The sequence below is a fragment of the Artemia franciscana genome, chromosome 20 (assembly GCF_032884065.1).
Source record: "Artemia franciscana chromosome 20, ASM3288406v1, whole genome shotgun sequence".
Classification (NCBI taxonomy): domain Eukaryota; kingdom Metazoa; phylum Arthropoda; class Branchiopoda; order Anostraca; family Artemiidae; genus Artemia; species Artemia franciscana.
The window spans coordinates 13,801,679-13,822,021 of NC_088882.1; the positions used below are offsets into that span (position 1 = coordinate 13,801,679).

General features: G+C 36.3%; 1 protein-coding gene across 3 annotated transcripts in view; it reads right to left on the minus strand.

The window, feature by feature from the left end:
• LOC136039776 (exportin-6-like) overlaps positions 1–20,343 on the minus strand; it is a 125,726-nt gene that overhangs the window by 17,414 nt on the left and 87,969 nt on the right. For all 3 annotated transcript variants that reach the window (XM_065723642.1, XM_065723639.1, XM_065723640.1), the window contains 4 exons: positions 8,755–9,086; positions 6,876–7,149; positions 4,763–4,949; positions 626–787 (listed from right to left, as the gene is read on the minus strand). In XM_065723642.1, the coding sequence (XP_065579714.1) occupies positions 626–787; positions 4,763–4,949; positions 6,876–7,149; positions 8,755–9,086 (955 nt within the window). The remainder of the gene's footprint in view (positions 1–625; positions 788–4,762; positions 4,950–6,875; positions 7,150–8,754; positions 9,087–20,343) is intronic.

Here is a 20,343-nt window from a genome sequence, read left to right on the forward strand (position 1 = left end):
AGGGAAAACTTTGATTGTAGTAACGTAGCTACGAATGCGGCAAGGTCACCAATAGCAGCGCAAAGCAATTTTTCTAGAACATCTTTCATTAGAACTTGTGGCTTCTGTCTGGAATTACAGCCTAACTAAGGACAATAAACATAGATTTAAAGCTATTCAAAAAATAACTCTAAAAGTAATTTTTAAAGCATGAATGTCATATACTCGCTTATATTTGGACCCATCATGGAATGCTTGAAGTCCTCCACGGCAACTGTAGCCTAAAGGTGGCTAATTCCTCGAGCCAGGAACTTCCTCCTTTCCTTACCCATCCATACAAAGAGCCACCTCACAGAGGAGAGGAGAGAGGCCAAGATGTATCTGTCAAATTCATCGCCAAAAACATATACAATAAAAGTCCTTTACTATCTTTTATTTCCAATATTAACCTTAAACTTTATTTAGGCGGTTGTTACCAGACACTGTTATCTCTGACTCACCGCATCTTATTAGAAAAGGATTCCCCCAGACTACAAAATGTCTTCACCCATTGTTCACCATCTATATTAGTTTGAAAACCTCGATGGTTTAGGACCCATTTACAATCTTATTAATACCGAGACTTAGATTAATAAATTTTACTTACTTAATTCGCCTATTCTACCATAGGCTTTTAAAAGATTCTTAGCATCTGCAATATATGGCTGAATGGCTTCATAAATAATTGGCTTCACCTTGTTCGCCTCTGAATGCGTTTCACTTAGAAGCTTACCAACAATATGGAAAGTCTTCTGCACATTACTTCCCTCTGAAAAGAAATATCAAGGAGTTAGGACTACATTTCTAGTAATTTATGGTCACAGCTGCAGAACAAACAGAGCTTCAACCAATTAAAATATTGTCCCTAAGAATCAAGGCTCATATACAAAATTCAGCGCCGTGGACCCAAGACCCCACCCCTTCCCTTAGAAAATTCAATATATTTTTTATTATTCAATTTAACTTCTAATTAGTCTATTGTTTATTTATCCCCTACATGAAACAAATTAAAGGTTATTGCATCAAACCAAGACTCGTCAAAAACTACAAAAGGTCTTATTCAACTGAGAGTTTGTAGTTTCAATGTCTTTTTTTAAGGAGAAGAATAGACCATGCCTCAAAATTTCGCCCTTTCCACCGAATTTTTAGACAGACCTTTAATTTAAAATATCAAAAAGTCTTCCCGGGATAGTTTCAAAATGTATGGTTATAGTATAAATGTATAGTATAATGTATAGTAAAGTATGGTACTATATAGTATAGTATGGTACATATAGTATAGTATAGTGTAGTATAGTACTATGCAAAATGCATAGTGTAGTTATTAAACCAAGACTCGTCAAAAACTACAAAAGGTCTTATTCAACGGAGAGTTTGTAGTTTCAATGTCTTTTTTTAAGGAGAAGAATAGACCATGCCTCAAAATTTCGCCCTTTCCACCAAATTTTTAGACAGACCTTTAATTTAAAACATCAAAAAGTCTTCCCGGGATAGTTTCAAAATGTAAGGTTATAGTATAAATGTATAGTATAATGTATAGTAAAATATGGTACTATATAGTATAGTATGGTACATATAGTATAGTATAGTGTAGTATAGTACTATGCAAAATGCATAGTGTAGTTATAATATAATGTATAGTTATAAATGTATAGTTAAAGTAAAAATGGATAGTTTTCAAAACTCTTGACCGTATGTCTATGGAGTTTAGAGTTTAGTTAGTAAAAATAAATCAAGCAAAACAAAACAAAATAGAATTTTTTCAAATGAATGCAAAGCAACGTTGAAGTTTTAAATGGTCTGAAATTCCAATAAAAATTCAAGAAGCTTCTATAAACACCAAATTTAAATTCGAATCTCAATGAAAGCATATTAGAAAGCAAGAAATATTGCACTGAATGTGCTGGTTTCACCTTTCAAAAACTTACCCGAGAACTTAGATCCTCTTCTACCTATAGAGGCCCCTGGGGTATCGACAGTGAGTCTCCATTGTTCGTCATATCCTTCCGCCACCTGTATATCTTCCCACTTGGGTTGCAGGAATATGATAAGAGATTGCAGATCTAACTGGTATGTGTGGCGTAGGTTTTTCTTGTAGTAACCCTTCATCCTTAATCATGTAAACCGCCATTGGAAGGCTAGCTACAAAGTTCTAGGGTTCCCTTGTCTCTAAGATATGGAATAGATATTGACATCGACGTTGGCAAACGGTAAAATTAATAAAAGGCTCGTTGGTTATTTCGTCAGATTTCTTCTTTCGAAACTCAATCTGTCCGGTGAATGTTCAGGAATCTAAGGAGACATATATTTTCAAAGCCCAAGATCCGACGCATTCGTCCTGCACTGATATGCCAAAATTCAGATATTCACGTCATTTACGTCGTATTTGATCACCCCATTCTCTTCGTCCTGTAAAATGCTCAATTTGCTTGGCGTACACGGAATGCTACTTCTTTCTGCTATTAATCGAAGTTTTCAATTATTCTTCCCAGGAATTTAAATTTGACCACCTAATCAAACTTGTTGTTGCCGCACTTGATTTGAAGTCTTGACTTGACTTACTTGACTAACACTATTGCTCAGCAGGGTCGCCAGCGTGGAGGGAACTGGTTGACAGCACCGTCAGTCTTCTCCCAGTAGTCCTGTCCAGGGCTAAGGATGGGGCCTCATTTGGGTTGATGATGCGGCTGAGCAGGTGTTGATTTGTTACATCAGCCCATCTAGTGCGTGGTCTTCCTCGAGGGCGTTTCCAGCCAATTTCTGAGGAATTGAAGCCCGAGATGATCCTTGCCGGGATACTTAGCGGGAGACAGAGTAGGTGGCCGTACCACCTTGGAGACCGGGCTTCTACTTAGGTAGAGAGGTTCGCCAGCTTGAAGGTTTTCAGGATCTCAGTATTGCGGATCTTGTTATACCATTTAAAGCCTTTGACTTGACGCAGGTGTCTAGTCAGAACGGCATTGACCTTTCTTAGCTTGATTTGAAGCGACAAGTTTGAAGTCACCATGCACTTACTTTTGTTGTTGAAGATTTTGAGCCAGACGCGTGCTGATTCGCCTTCGTGCTGATTTCATCAAGGAGTCTTTGGAGGCACATAATCAGTCAGCTCAGATTAGCTGGGACGAAAGTTTTCTAGCCTGTAAAAACTGGTTGCTAACCCTTAAAGAGCCTGCTACCCTTTTTTTCAAATTGAAAGCGAGTCAAGCTCTGTTCATTTGTGCGAAGTCGTTATTTATTAAAAAAGGAACCTATAAAAAGCAAAAGAAAAAATAACAATCGTTGCAAACAATAAAAACTTTTAGAACATCATAAATTATGAGAAATTACATTTCTCTCACTGGTTCACCTACCAGTATGAGACACATCATTTCAATTTCAAATATCACGCAACTGTAGGCGAAGTCAACATCATTTCCACTAGCCATTTAACACATCGTAATTATTCACACGATTAACCTCTGTATATGAGCCTTGATTTTAACAGCGTCTAAGCTTACCGGAATTTTAACACTTACAATATGAAACTTACGGTTATCTCAACCAAACCGTGAAATATTTTACGAACCAGAGGCAACAGGCTCTGAGTTTCCAACCCATTACATAATTTGGAGGAGGGGGTGCATTAATAGTTCATGTACTCTCTGAAATAAAATGACTCTCGTGACCTTTTTCATAATTTTCGTATAGGTTGACTCTTATTTTGCTGTTTTGACAAATTTTGGACTGGCAGAAATGTCGATCCGGTGTAAAAAAAAGCTAAAAAATAGCAGTGATATTTCAAAAAACCCAATCAGCTGCTCTGAAAATCTGCGAAATATTTACAAGTCAGTATAAGTAAAGAAGTTACACAAATAAATTGTAGCAAAATACTAACTATAGTTCTGTCCATTAATGGCGAGTTACATCCCGTACAGCTGGGAATACAATGGTATATATAATGTAACTGGCACGTACGCGGGGGGGGAGCCATCGGGGCCGCCCGCCCCCCCCCCCAAAAAAAAAATTGTGAAATGTTTATTGTTCCCATGGTTTCTTGGGATTTCTGGCAAAAGTAGGACAGTTATCAAGAATCTAGATACATGTGTGAAGCCTTTTTTTGGGGATTTTACAGCATGCAACTATCCGGTCAAGTCACTGCCCATTTATTAACCCATTTTCTGTCTAACTTTTTACCCTCTTTGAAGTAATTAGCAATTGTTTTGTTTTTTTTTTTTTTTTTTTTTGTAAAGAGAATTTGCTTTCCACAGCAAAATAGAATTTTGATATTAGGGCGTTTATCCCCCCCCCCTTTTCAGGATAAAGTAGAGCTTTTAATGGATCAATTTTGGAAACTATCATTTTTTATTAAAATCTACGTTTTTGCAATAGAAGAACTACCCCCAAGACACACATACTGCACTGTTAACCCTAAAATTTCCCTTTCAGTGGGATATAATAGATCAATCACTGGTTCTAAATCGCCCTGAACACGACCTGATCCTAAAACATACTTTTGAGGCTTCAGTCTTCTTCCCCCCATCCGCTAAAATACTACAGATTAAAGTTAATCTGTATTTTCCAATATACGTGCTTTTTGCATTACTAAATTAAAAAAATACTACTTTATATCTGCTTTTTCAAGGGTTTTGCCCCCCCCCCCCCGGAAAAAAATTCCTACGTACGTGCCGGTAATGTAATATATATAAAAATTATGACATTATTTTTATACCTACAAAAAAGTACCGTTATATCCCAGAAAACATACCTTTTCTAAGCAGCACATCATTTTGAGTGAAATCCGGTGTCCTTACAAATTCAATGTCTGAACAAATTGTGTGCATCAAAACGCCAAGCTGTTGCTTTCTTGACTCCCATTTCTGTTCTTCGGGAGGGACACGAAACCAAGGGAGTACAAGGATGTTGAATAGGCTGCTTGCAACGAATGAATATGCCTGCAATTAACTAGTACATTTTAGTACAGGCTTGTTAGTGCAGTAGCACATATATGATATGGATCTCAACTAACACATGAATCTTAAATGACTACTATAGCAAAGATTTTAATTTACTACAGCGTTGACATAAAACTACTTTATAGTTAAGAGTGTAAAATTAAGAGTGTTTATTGTGTTTGAATGTTTTGAAAAACTCACATCGTCTGAAAATCGTCTTTGAAGTTTGAAAATCTCACAGAAAAATTTACCATTTTACCTTGACCGCATACCTTGAGATAGGTTCAGTCCTTAGGAGAGTGAAGGTCAGAAATTCACCACTTTACCCTGAGCGAGATAGGTTCGGTTCTTAGGAGAGTAAAGGTCAGAAATTTACAATTTTACCTTGATCGAGATAGGTTCAGTCCTTAGGAGAGTGAAGGTCAGAAATTTACCATTTTACCTTAAGCGAGATAGGTTCAGTCCTTAGGAGCGAAGGACAGAAAATTTTCAAATGGGATAGAAAAAATATATTTTTCTAAACCATTAACTCGAAAGAAAGGGGAGAGGCTAAACACTTAAATTGATTACCTTAAACTAGATGCAATTTGGCAGTCGGACAAAATGAATCTCAGCTATCTAATGAAAATGAAAATTACCATCTTACCAACCACCAAGCAATTCAATCCTGTTTAACTGAACCTTCGTTCAACTGAACCCCCATGCAACTCAACCTTGAGCGACATAGGTTCAGTCCTTAGGAGAGTGAAAGACAGAAAATTTTCAAACGGGATAGAAAAAAAATGTATTTTTCCAAAGCCATTAACTCGAAAGAAAGGGGAGGGGCTACACATTTAAACTGATTACCTTAAACTAGATGCAATTCGGCAACTGGACAAAATGAATCTCAGCTATCTAATGAAAATGAAAATTACCATCTTCTCAACCGCCAAGCAATTCAGTCCTGCTTAACTGAACCTTCGTTTAACTGAACCCCCATGCAACTCAACTCCACTTAACTGAACCCCGTGCAACTCAACTCCATTTAATTGAACCCTAGTTCAACCGAACTCTCATTTAACCCAACCCCCTTACTACACATCTCCCGTCCAGCTCAACCATATTTACCTAAGCCCCTATACAACTTAACCCCATATAATTAAACCCTCGTTTAAAGAAAGCAAAAGTAGACACGCCCGGGTACAAAACACTTCAGGAATTCCCAGATTTGGTTTTGGAATTAATTTCAGTGTTGATAAGAAAATAGATAGCATCTACTATTCACAAATCAGATTTCACTTCGTTGGTTTTTCAAAACTTTTTTTTTTACTTTCCACTTGCAACTCAACACCATTTAATTGAATCCCCGTTAGACTGAGACGCCTGAACATTGAATTAACAGGTCTCCTGTTTTTAGGGAGCCTTTTAAACGCCAAAAAACGTCTTTTTGTCTAATTTACGTTTACGCATGTATGTAGTAGAATTACCACGTTTCTTGACTACTAAAGTCCTTGCATCGTGTTTTCGAATTTAGTCGGGTAAGGGGTTTTTATTCTATACTCGCTATTTTAAAATGTATCCTTTATACAGTCTGAATAAGGGCTTATTCCAGATTTGCCTCTCAGTCAATCGGACTATCTGCCTTGGCTTTTTCTACAATTAGCCATGGTTTGATGCCCACAACTACTTGATGTGGTATCCTCACATTTTTTGTCTCTCAAGGGATACTACAAACCACTTAGTGGTAGATTATGCTGGATCTTATCTTGATGCCAATTCTGTGGGGATATTATAAAACATTTTTATTTTAATTATATATTTTCATAGATTAAAACATTTTTGACAATTTTCAGAGCCAAATTGCTTGAGATGTACTCAACGACTTCTTTTTTGGTACTAAGAGAAAGAATGTATTTTCGTTTTCTAAAAACTATCGTGTGTTCTTACCAGTAGATGATTATCTTTGAGGCCTTTAAATTCGGTAAAAAGTTTAGCCATTTGGGGTGATTCTGCTATAGTTTGGGATCTTAAGAGTAAAGTCGCAGAAACAATACTACGTGCTGATGCGGTGGTGATTTCAGCAGGTGTTGTTGGTGAAAGAACGGAGACACATATGTTGATATACGAAGAGAGTAAATGATCGATATTGACTTCGGGATCGTTTTGACAATAACAAAGCCAATGAAACCAGACTTGGATTGACGATATCTTTTCACCATATCTGTAAAAAAGGAAGCTGTGTGATGAAAACCAAAAGTAGCATTTCACTTTTTTTTCAAATTTTGGAAGAGCCTACACTCTGTATGTGCATATATATACTCCAACTTTCTACAATAACAGCGTTATTGAAGATCAAAAGAAAGCTAAATTAAATTTAGTTTACCATGGACTTAACATATCATTAGTAAATTATGCGGGCGACATATTGATCCTTGTCACTATTAAATAAAAAAACAAGTTTTTTTAACTTTTTTTTTTACTTTCCGTTCGTTTTAAGTTTTAATGTCGCTCCTTACTTTCCGTTAAAAAAAACTTGTTTTTTTATTTAATTTCTGAACGTTTTTGCATCAATGTATGTTTTGATTTTGGCTCTCCGCAGATGAATAATTAAGACGAAATTTGCATATTTATTTTTTTGGCTAATTGACTTTTTCGTAGTTTTGATCGAATGATTATGAGAAAAAATGGAGTGGGGGAGAAGGCCTAGTTGCCCTCCGATTTTTGGTTACTTAAAAAGGCAACCAGAACTTTCAGTTTTTTACGAATGTTTTTATTAGTAAAAGATAAACGCAACTTACAAATTAGCTTACGTAACGAACTTCTGTATTCTCATTAATGGACCAAGGTCAACTCTTCACTTTGGGGGGTATGTTGTCATCAAACTAAGGAAACTAATTAAGAAGAGAAAAGCGCGGCCTCTTCTAGTCATGTCATATATGATTTAAGACAAAGCGAAACTTATGTTTATAACCTGCTTATAAGCTCTGCAAGTTCGCGATTAATACGCAAAAATACGAACAAAAAAGTTCAAACATTAAAATATAACACCCCAAAGAAAAAGTAAAGATAAATAATACGGTACTTTGAACTTTACACTCCCTGACGGCGGTACTGATCTCCATTTCATGGCTCTTCAGCCCGGAAGTGCAATAGGTGATCGGGGGCCAGCCATTCTCAGCTTTCGCATACCCTTTCTGTTTAACTTCCCCAGATTTCTCCAAGTAGGCCACCCCATTTAGAGTTGGGTCGATTGTGGTTGAGCTTAGAGGGTCACACCACTGACCCCCGTTCTAAATCAAATAACCAGCGACGCCAGGAATCAAATCCTTGTCCTCGGATAGAGGATCTCAACTAAGCTAACCACTGTGGTAGTACAGAGAATAAACAAGAGAATGTTTAACTTCAGAAGATCTTTCAGATATTTTTTAGAAATCAATTACACCCCCCCCATTAACCCCTCGCCTGGTACTCCAGCGGATTTTAGGGATTCAGAAAATAGTTTGAAGTAACTTTTACCCTTGTCTTTAACTATCTTCATTTGCCATGTTTAAACAGAAGAAAGCGATTGAAAGAATCTCATCTAGCAGATTTATTTTCCACGCATTCCGCGTAAAAAGGATGGATAAGAGGAAAAAAAGGAACCTGCAAGCCAAAAAAAGGAAGGAAAAGAGGAAAAAAAGTAACTTCTAAGTCAAAAAGAGGAAGGAGAAGAGGAAAAAAAGTAACTAGCAAGTCAAAAAAGGAAGGAGAAGTCAAAAAGAAGGAGAGGAAAAAAAGGAACATACAAGTCAAAAAAAGGAATAAGAAGAGGAAAAAAGTAACTTGCAAGTCAATCACTGGTATCTTCAAAGACGAGATGATTCCAAATGGTTTATACAACTTCGCGCGACTGCCAAAATCTGCAACCTCCAACATTTTATTAAAGATTCTCAATGCAGTCACTTTTCTTTCCGTATATGTATCGACAGAACAAAATAAGTCAGAGAAACGTCCAATAACTTGCAAAAATCCGGTAAGGTCATGAGTAAGTGATATAAGTGATGAGATATCCTCTTCTGAAAGAGGTTTCAAGCTCAAAGCCGTAGAGTAAGGAACATGAACAAAATAGTTTTCGTGAATTAGCATATATTTCTTGCACACGGATGTAAACAAGCTTTCCTGGAACAGAAAATGAAAATTAAGCAAAATTAAAATAATAGGAAATCTTTAATAATATTAACTCGTCAATAATATTCCAAGCCACACGTTAACAAGCATATAAATTATCCAATTAACGTTAACAAGTATCTAATCCAACAAGGTTAACAAGTAGGATAGGATTCAATTTTTCATTTCTTGCATTTACTCTTAGATCTTACAATTCATTTCATATAAAAATATTGTGAAGATAGAAATTGACACATTACAATCCAAAAAAGGTTTTGTCACAAAATATTGTGGAGTTGATCCTAACTCATATTCCTCTCATTCTTCATCACATTCATCAGTGACGATCACTGATGTATGTGGTCGAAGTATCGGGAATCCTTTGCATCTGTTTTTCACTGTCTAATAAAAGGAATTATCCCTATTAGAATTTATATTTGTCTGTCATAGAAAGGCAGTGTGGTCTTCGAAAAAATACCTGCGTCGTATATATTGGGATGATAGACCAAGCAAGCGTATACTGTAAAGCGTAACTGTAAATTCAGCAATACTTTGTTTGCAATCGGAAGAAGAAGAAGTTAGTACCACCTTCAATAAAAATTCAGCTTACACTTAGGCAATACTAAAGAGCTCAAGACTTTGAATGAATCCCATTAATGACCCCTCTCAGTCAATGAACCGGAGATTATCTCTGACCCAGAAGTAATTATTTTATTCTGTATAGTTTGTTTTAATTGAAATACTTTAGTTTATCTGCTGATGATGATCACTGATGTATATGGTCCAAATATTTAGATTTTTTTTGTTTTGATTTTTCACTGTCTAGTAAAAGGAACTTTAAAAATCTGAACTTATATTTGTTCGTTACTTTTTGCGCTGGTAATAAATTTTTCAAAATAAATTACCATACCTGGGTGACTGAAACTCTCGAAGAAATATGTTTCGTAATTGCTCATTCCACTAACTACCAAGTCCTTGTCATTTTTTTAAATTTAAGCTGAAAGCATTCCAAAATAAATCCCTCATAAGAATCAAGTGACTTATCTTTTTGCGCAAGTGATATGAGTCTTAGAGCTTTTTCTGAGGTAAAAAAAACGAGATATTCAAGAACATACTATCTTTCGTAGCCTTATGTTCTTGTAAATACCAAGCTTAAATTAAAAAGAATTAGGTTAGTTTTAGTGACGGTTCAATGTTGCAAACCCCTTTTCAGCTCCAAGAACACTTTTTATGTTTAGCAAAGAAGTAGAACCTATTAAGAAAATACGAGGCACCTATTTTTATGTACCTATAGTGAAGTACCAGAAAATTTAGCACCTATTCAGAAAATATAAAAAAATGAGAAAATATTCAGAAAATATGGGAAAATATTCAAAAATATGAGAAAATATTCATAAAATATGAGAAAATAATCAGAAAATATGGGAAAATATTTAGAAAATATGAGAAAATATTCAAAAAAAATTTTAAAAAATTTGAGAAAATATTCAGAAAATATGAGAAAATTTGAGGGCAGCTGACAAAGAGGCCGTCAAAGATCAGCAAAACCCGATATTCTCTTTTTTACGTGCTCATCCCCATGCAGTGCGACTATTATGAACATGATTCTTATCTAAATTGATATTCAAAATTTACTTTACTTAGTAAAACATTTTTGGCCTCTTATCAGGACCCTAATAAAGAACACACCATCATCAATTATGGCTGGAACAAGAAAAATACAGTTTTTGTCAAAAATTTCGTTCATGTTTTTGCTCCAGTGTTCAGTCATGTGTCCTTGACTGTCTTTGCTACTGTATTCCTTATCTTCTCTGTTCCAGTGTCTTTTCAATTTGTTGTTTCATTGTTGTTGTTTCAATTTTGTGTGCGAAAAAAACTCGGTTTCCTCTAATGATTGCATGTAAGCATAAGCTCCTTCCGCTGGGATCATTTTAATTCCAAGTCCCAAGGTAATTCCTGAAACTGATGGTACTTCAGCGCTAACCGGTGTCGACAGTGCTTCTTTAGTAACTGAAATGCGTGATTTACTAGGAATTTAGAATAATGTCATTACGTGTCCGTTGCTGTGTTTTTGTTTCTGTGTACAGTCGAGAGTTCTGTCCTGTATTTGTCCTTGTTTTTATTACAGTATTCCCTTGTTCTTGTCTCTTTTCCTATTTTGATTCCTGTGTCATTTCCTGAGTCGTCCCTGTGCACCTCCTTTCCTGTATTGCTCTAGTGCAGCTGTTCCTTTTCTGCAGTTGATAGGTCATTTCCTCTAAAAACTGTGAGTGTAATGATGTAATGATGTCGCACCAGTTGTCAGCTGTTTTCCCATGAAAAGTGCAAACGATGGTTTAGTTACGTTATTAAATAATAAAACAAGTTTTTTTAACTGAAAATAAGGAGCGACATTAAAACCTAAGACGAAAAAGAAATACTCCGTATATGAAAGGGTTTGTTCCCTCCTCAACGCCCCGCTCTTTACGCTAAAGTTTGACTCTTTCTCTCAACTATACTTTTTAAAACAGTAAAAAATACTAGCGTAAGGAGCGGGATTTTGAGGAGGGAACAGCACCTTTCATATACAGAGTAATTTCTGTTCGTTTTAAGTTTTAATGTCGCTCCTTACTTTCAGTTAAAAAAAATTATTTAATTTCTAAAGGTTTCTGAATTAATACATGTTTTGAATTTGGATCTCCGCACATGAATAATTAAGGCGAAATTTGCATATTAAGTAATTTTTTTGGCTAAATGGCTTTCTCATACTTTTAATAGGACAATTTTGAGAGAAAAGGAATGGGGGAGGAGGCCTAGTTACCCTCCAATTTTCGGTTACTTAAAAAGGCAACTATAACTTTTAATTTTTTGCGAGCGTTTTTATGACACTTGGTATCTACAAAGTGACATATAGCGATCGCAAATTCTGTCGGTCTGTCTGTCCCGGTTTTGCTACTTTAGGCACTTCCAGGTAAGCTAGGACGATGAAATTTGGCAGGCGTATCAGAAACCAGACCAGATTAAATTAGAAGTGGTCATTTCCCCGATTCGACCATCTGGAGGGGGAGTGGGGGGACGGTTAAATCGAATTAAAAATAGAAAAATGAGGTATTTTTAACTTACGAACAGGACATCGGATCTTAATGAATTTGATATTTAGAAGGATATAGTGTCTAAGAGCTCTTATTTTAAATCCCAACTGGATCTAGTAAAATTTGGGGGAGTTGGGGGGGGGGAGAACCTAAAATCTTGGAAAACGCCCTGAGTGGAGGGATCAGGATGAAACTTAGATTGAAAAATAAGCAGAAGTCCTAGATACGTGATTGACATAATAGGAATGGATCACCTCTATTTGGGGGAGTTGGGGGGAGGGGGAGGGTTAATTCTGAAAAATTAGAAAAAATGAGGTGTTTTTAACTTACGAAGGGGTGATTGGATCTTAATGAAATTTCATATTTAGAAGGACCTCGTAACTCAGATCTCTTATTTTTAAATCTCAACCGGATCCAGAGTAATTGGGGGGGGGAGAAGTTGAGGGGAACCGGAAATCATGGAAGACACTTAAAGCGGAGAAATCAGGATGAAACTTGGTGGCAAGAATAAAAACAAGTCCAAGATACGTGAATGATATAACCGGAACGGATCCGCTCAAGATTCGGTGACATTGGGGGAGTTGGGGGGACCTAAAATCTTGAAAAACGCTTAGAGTTGAGGGATCGGGATGAAACTTGGTGGGAAAAATAAGCAGAAGTCTTAGATACGTGATTGACATAACCAGAACGGATCCGCTCTATTTGCAGGAGTTGGGGGAGGAGGATTAATTCCGAAAAATTAGGAAAATGAGGTATTTTTAACTTACGAAGGAGTGATCGGATCTTAATTTAATTTTATATTTAGAAGAACCTCGTAACTCATATCTCTTATTTTATATCCCGACCGGATCCAGTGTCATGGGGGGAGGGGGGACCGGAAATCTTGGAAAACACTTAATGCAGAGAGATTAGGATGAAACTTGGCGGGAAGAAAAAAAACATGTCCAAGATACGTCACTGACATAACCGGACCGGATATGCTCTCTTTGGTGGAGTTAGGGGGGGGGGAGTAATTCGGAAAAATTAGAAAAAATGAGGTATTTGTAACTTACGAACGAGTGATCAAATCTTGATGAAATTTGATATATAAAAGGATCTTGTGCTTTAGAGCTCTTATTTTAAATCCCGATCAGATATGGTCACATTGGGGGGAGTTGAGAGAGGAACCTAAAATCTTGGAAAACGCTTAGAGCGGAGGAATCAGGATGAAACTTGGTGGGAAAAATAAGCAAAAGTCCTAGATACGTGATTGGCATAATCGAAACGGATCCGCTCTATTTGGGGGAATTATGGAGTGGGATTCAGTGCTTTGGCGAGTTTGGTGCTTCTGGACGTACAAGGACGATGAAAATTCGTAGGCGTGTAAGGGAGCTGCACATATTGACTTGATAAAGTCGTTTTCCCCGATTAGACCATCTGTGGGGCTGAAGGGAGAGAAAAATGAAAAAAAATGAGGTATTTATAACTCACGAGTGGGTGATCGGATCTTAATGAATTTTGATATATAGACGGACCTCGTGACTCAGAGCTCTTATTTTAAATTCTGACCGGCATTAAGCCTCTGATTTTCCTTTTAAATCAATCTATTGGTTCTTAGAATTTTGATTTAGCTCATACCATATGAGCTCTTGGCTCGTCCGGCCTCGTCACGAGCGCCATATGAGCTCTTAGTTATTGTTATTAGTAAAATACACGTAACTTAAGAATTAACTTAAGTAACTAACTTCTATATTCGTATGTTTTTATTACGTATATTAGGGGGATCGCCCCCTCGTCAATACCTCACTCTTTACACTAAAGCTTAAATTTTGTCCCAATTCGTTAAAAATGACCTCTGAATCACAAAGGCCGTAGAAAAACGGCTGACATTACTAAGAAATAATTTAGCATAAAGAGCGAGGTATTAGGAGGAGGTGAATCCCTCACATAGGTAATAATTTCTGTTCGTTTTGAGTTTTAATGCTGCTCCTTACTTTCATGTAAAAAAAACTTTATCATATTTATTTATCTTTTTTTAATAATAGAAAATCCTCCTCCCCCTTCATGGAAATTCTCTTTCCCCATGATAAAATCCGCCACGGAAAGTTACCCCACATAAACCCCTCCCCTCAACCCCTCCCCCCCCCCCCCCAAAACAAAAACATCCCCCTGAAAACGTCAGTACACTTCCTAATATCCATTACTATATGTAAACACTAGTCAAAGTTTGTAATTTGCAGCCCCTCCCACAGGGACTGTGGGGGAGTAAGTTGTCCCCAAAGACATAATTATTAGGTTTTTAGACTATGCTGAATAAAATGGCTATCTCAGAATTTTGAGCCGGTGACTTTGGGAAAAAATGAGTGTGGGAGGGGGCCTAGGTGCCGTCCAATTTTTTTGGTCACTTAAAAAGGCCACAAGAACTTTTAATTTCCGTCAGAGTGAGCCGTCTTGCGACATTTTAGGACCACTGGGTCGATACGATCACCCCTGGGGAAAATAAATAAAATAAACAAGTCCCCCAAAGTCGTCCTCAAAGACAGAGTTATTAGGTTTTTCGACTATACTGAATAAAATGGCTATCTCAGAATTTTTACCCGGTGGCTTTGGGAAAAAAATTAGCTTGGGAGTAATTAAAAATTAGCGTTGGGTAACTTAAAAAGCGCACTAGAAATTTCAATTTCCGTTATAATGAGCCCTCTAGCAACATTCTAGGACCATGGGGTCGATAAGAACCAATTTATACATTGGGTCAATAGTCATAAATCAATAGACAATAATCATAAGTCGATAACCAATTTATATAAACAATTGGATTAATCGATACGATTAACAAGCACAAGCAAGCATCCGTGTTCTGTCTTATGGCAAAAAATACAAAATTCCACATTTTTGTAGATAGGATCTTGAAACTTCTACTGTAGGGTTCTCTGATACACTAAATCTGATTGTGTGATTTTCGTTAATACTCTATGACTTTTAAGGGGTTCTCCCCTATTTTCTAAAATAAGGCAAATTTTCTCAGGCTCGTAAGTTTTGATGGGTTGGTCTAAACTTGATGAAACTTACGTATTTAAAATTAGTATTAAAATGCGATTCTTTTGATTTAACTATTGTTATTAAAATTCCATTTTACAGAGTTTGGGTCACTATTGAGCCGGGTCGCTCCTTACTACAGTTCGTTACCACGAACTGTTTGAAAATTAACCAAATTTGCATGAAAATTCTCTTTAATAAAAAGGTTATATATTACAAATTTTTTATGGAAAAACTCTTATCGAGCTCAAAATCCCCTTCAAAATTCCAAAAATGTTTCAATTTTAAAACCTTACCCGTTCTTTAGATGTTTCACGTATACCCTTTTAAAGACCTGAATGCACACATTGTCTTTCGATTGGGCTCAGCATTTCCCTCAACATTCCTAGAAAATTTTACCTAAATATCCTTACCGTTACTGAGACATTCCAGATACTTCATTGTGACAATCTGTAAAAGCCCTTGTGACATTGTGAAAGGCATTGTGACAATGGCTTTCAATTTACTTCCCCTTCCGTTTTAAATTACCAGAGATTCTCCAACGTAATAATATCCTGATAGGCGGTATGTTTGTCCCCTTTGTAATGATGATGATGAAGACTTGGATCATTTTCTCCGGAAATGACCGGTGCTCTTGTATTTACGGGAAATTTATTTGCATGGGATTGATTTGATGCTTCCGGGTATTCTACAAAATAGTAACCCAACCAAAATATTTCGAGTGGGAGTATATATAGATAAATCCTTGATAAGAAGAAAAAGTTTTATATGACTATTTTCTTTTGTTGTTAGATTAGGCACTTTTTGCGTTAAATTCAGTTTATTGTGCGTGTTTGTAATTCGTACTGTTGTTAATGTCCTTGCTTGTTTGTTATTTATTTATATTTTCGTGTGTATACAGCCATGGGTTTTTGAAATACAGCTATCTATCTATCTATCTATCTATTCTTAGCCGTTTCTATAAAGCTGCATCCATTCTTAAGAAGATTCAGTCCTGTGGACATTGTCCTTCATGACTCAAATCTCGGTAATCCCCACTGCAATTCCAGTGGGCTTTCACAGCAAGCCAACAGGTCAAATCTGAATAATTTTTTTGAGGTCTCCAATTGTCTTCAAATGACTCACCGAACTAATAGACTATTTGAATTACCCTTAACTCATGCCTATTTATCTTAGTTCTGCCCTAGGATGGATAATAGACTATCAATAAGGGAAATGAATCATGTTTATGCAATTCCAAAAGAGTTATTCCAGTTTTTCCTCTCACAGAGACTATCTGTCTTGGAATTAGCTATGGCTCTCAAGTTTTTCATCACTTGCACCAAGCTGATTTTAATTACCCTTAGTTACCTTTAAGATATTACAGAAACACCATCTTACCAACCTGGATATACCTAGCGGGTTTTGATTAAGCTGGTTTTTTGATTATTTTTCCCCAACAATCCATAGACTTTATACCTTAATACCCTTAGATACTCTTAAGATATAGGAAATATGGCATATGAACAACCTTGATGTCAATGGCGTGTTTTGATCTAGTTCAACATTCCTCCAACATTCTCTGGAAGTTTCAACTTATTACCTTTAGCTACTCCTCACACATTGGATATGTTCACTTTTGATAACCTTGATGTACATGAGACCTTTTAATTCTGTTCAATATCCTATAAAACATTCCCTGAAGAATTCAACTCGAGTCCTTAGCCGTTTCTGACACATTGCAAACAAGATCTTTCGACAACATGGATACACATAGTGTCTTTTGATTGAGCTGAATAAGTCAATTAGAGTTTCCTGGCAGCTCCAACATAATAATCTTAGCCGTTTCTGAGGTATTGCATACACGCCCCTTTGACAACCTGGAAGCCCACAATACCTTTGATCAAGGCTGCAACCTAACAAAGGACGAACCACAGCCCATAGGAACCAAAAACTAGAAAATTACTTCTTAAAAAACACCGGCTATTGAGAAAAAAAAATCGCTGTAGCTGATACCGGAATGATAATTAATATCTCGATTAATATTGACAGTAAAATATTACTTCCGTAACAAACCTAGAGGAATTTCGAAAAATAGTCTGAAACTCCTGAAAAACGGCTTCAGTCCGAAACAGAAAGTATACCCCAAGAATCGCCATGGCCATCACTTTTTTGCAAGGATAACACTGATGCGGCTTCTTTTTCTCAACTGCTCCCAAAAATAGAATGCTAACGCCTCTATAATTGCCACACTCACTCTCATCACCCAATTAAAATTTTATCAAAGTTAAAGTTTAACTACATTTTTCCATAAATCGAAGCCTACCTACTCCTCTTCTTTTTGAAGACCATAATAATAGTCTTCGGTTATACTAGTGTTTCCTCTCATTGAGACTATCTGTCTTAACTTCAATCTAATTAGCCAAGGCTCTCAAGTTTTTCATTACTTCCACCAAGCTTATGTCTGCAGCTCCAATTTTCTGTGATGATTATACGTCAGTATCAGCTTCTTCAGCTGGAATAATTTTGATATCAGTTACTTCGGTAGTTGTGAAGCCAAAAATGGTTCGGTGATACCCAGTGTTGATAGTGCTTCTCACGTAACTCTGAATTCAGCAAAGAGTAACTTACAAAGAATTTAGTGGATGTCAAGACAAATTCGTTGCTTTGTTTTTGCCTATGTTCCGTCGTCCCTATAATATTGTGTTTGCTCCATTGCCCAGTCCCGTCTTTGCCTGTCTTTATTGCTGTAAACCTTTGCTAATCCATTCTTTTATCTTCTCCTGTTTTTCGTTTCTGTGTTCTTTCCGGAGGTTGTTTATTTGTTTCTTCCTTCTTTACCTCACGGTCAGAAATGCATCAAACGTTACCAAAATGAACGAGAAGCGATATGTTTTTATCCTCTCGGAAAAATTTGTATGTCAATGCATTGTACCAAGACCCTTTCAAAAAAATAGTCTGTTGAACAGCAGAAAAATGTTTGCGTGTTTCTAGATGGTTCAGGAACTTCAGATATATTTCAAACCATCAAAATGTAGAACAGAAGACCAAACTTAGATTTAAGAACACAATTCTGAAACCAAGAAGTAGAACTTGGGTGTCAAAATTGAGAATCCAGGCCATGTTGATAGTATTTTTGTTTCACTTGCTTGGGACTGTTAGAATCAGACAGTTAATTGTAATTACCATCCCGAAGTATTGCAAGATTTTAATGAAGGAAGTAATAAAAATATTTAATTCAACATTCCTTAAAGTCAACTAATTACCCTTAACCATTCAAAAAATATTAGAGAAACGCCCGTTTGACAGCCTGGATGCATATAGTATATTTGTGTCTTTTAACTTGAGATCCCATTCTTTAATCAGTAAATACAGATAATATACTCTTTCAGTTATAATTCACACTAAAGGGTGATTAAGTTAAAGCGCATCAGTTTGGCAATTACAAAATGTACACGTTTTGGCAGCCATGTTATCTATTATGTCATTTATCTATTTTTTAGATCGCTACATTTTCGTCATTTTTCGTCTTTCTGCGGGAGAAAATAAAAGAAGCTTTCAGTATTGATCGTAGCAGCAATATATCAATGGAATCATTTCAGACACAACCAGGTCTGGACACCACAAATATAATTTATTTCCTGTGATTTAGGCATATTATATGAATTGCAAAAAAATGACTGAGCAGAGACTGTATGTCTCTGCTCATAGTTGACCACTGTAGTTAGATATGTAAAAGACTACAAAATAGAGTACATTCACCCGAAACATTTCAACATTGCCAGCACTGGAAATCTCAACGTTTTAGATTTAAATGAGGACTTTCATAGGCATCTTATTATTGTATTTGTTTGTGTCAATCACTAATGCTAATGTTGAAATACCAAAGGTCACAAAATTGACAGAACTGCTAAAAAATGCATACAAACAATGCAAATCCTGCGAAACCTGTAATAAAACGAGGAACACAACCTTTCACTGTGACAATGATGATGATTGCTTTTGTTTAATTACTGAAAAAATACCCCGTAACTGGGACGAAGCCTCGGCATTATGTAAAAAGAATCCACCAGGCTCAAGACTTTCAGTGATCCATAAGTCTAATCGCCATCATATTCTTTCTAAAATCCTCAAACAAGATAGCGTTGAACACTCCTGGATTGGACTTTCGATAAAAGAATCTACGGAAGACAGTTATGCTGTATCTACTCATATATGGGATGATGGCCAAATACTCAATCCTGTAGAATCTTACCATCGATTTTATGATGATAGTCAACTCACTCCTAGGGAATCACGCCCTAGGAAATGTATTTACATGAAAAACGATGGAAAATATGGCGAAGCAGATTGTGATGTCCTTAAACACTTTAGCTGCATTGTTCCACTTGCTTCTCGTACAGCTATTAAAATTTTTGAGTATGGAGAACCACTATCCCTTCCTGATATGAGCAATTTTCATATAGATAGAACCTTTCAAGAAAAGCTTTGTAATGACCATTGTGCCATCTTAGTATTTGAAAAGTTTCCAATGACATGGGAGGAAGCTGCAACCAAGAGTTGTATTTCAAAGGTTTCCCGAAAAAAACTCATCGAATTAAATAGAGAACTTTATCCAGAATTTTTGAAATTCATAAATAGAGTTACTGAAGAATACAAGGATCTCGAGGTTTGGACTGGCTTAACAAAAGAAACGAATGAAACTGAATGGTATTGGCTAGATGAACATAAAGAAAGAAAACAATTTGATGTCCCAAAATCTTGGTGGGATGCAGGTGAACCAAAAGACTATAAGACTAAAACAGCAGTTTCAATAACGAAGGATGGGAAGCTAAGAACTTGGCCTCATAATGAAAAAGAATTACCATTTGTGTGTGAGATACTTTGCATATATTCAAAATACAGCAGTTGTAGGAAGGCAATTTCTACCCCAAGTTCAGAAGCACCTACGATAGAAACGACTACACCAGAAACCCCTAAACTACCAATTAGCATAGATATGATGGACCCTAGACAACTCAACCAGTGTGAAAATGAAGAAATTCAAAGCCATAACTGCACTGGTACTAATCAAATGTGTAAATGCACGACTTACATTGAAGAGGATTACGATTGGGATACTTCGAAAAATCTCTGCGGAAGGATAAATTCAGAAGCGACTCTCTTTTCTTTGAATAAAATCCACATGGACGATTTTTTTCATC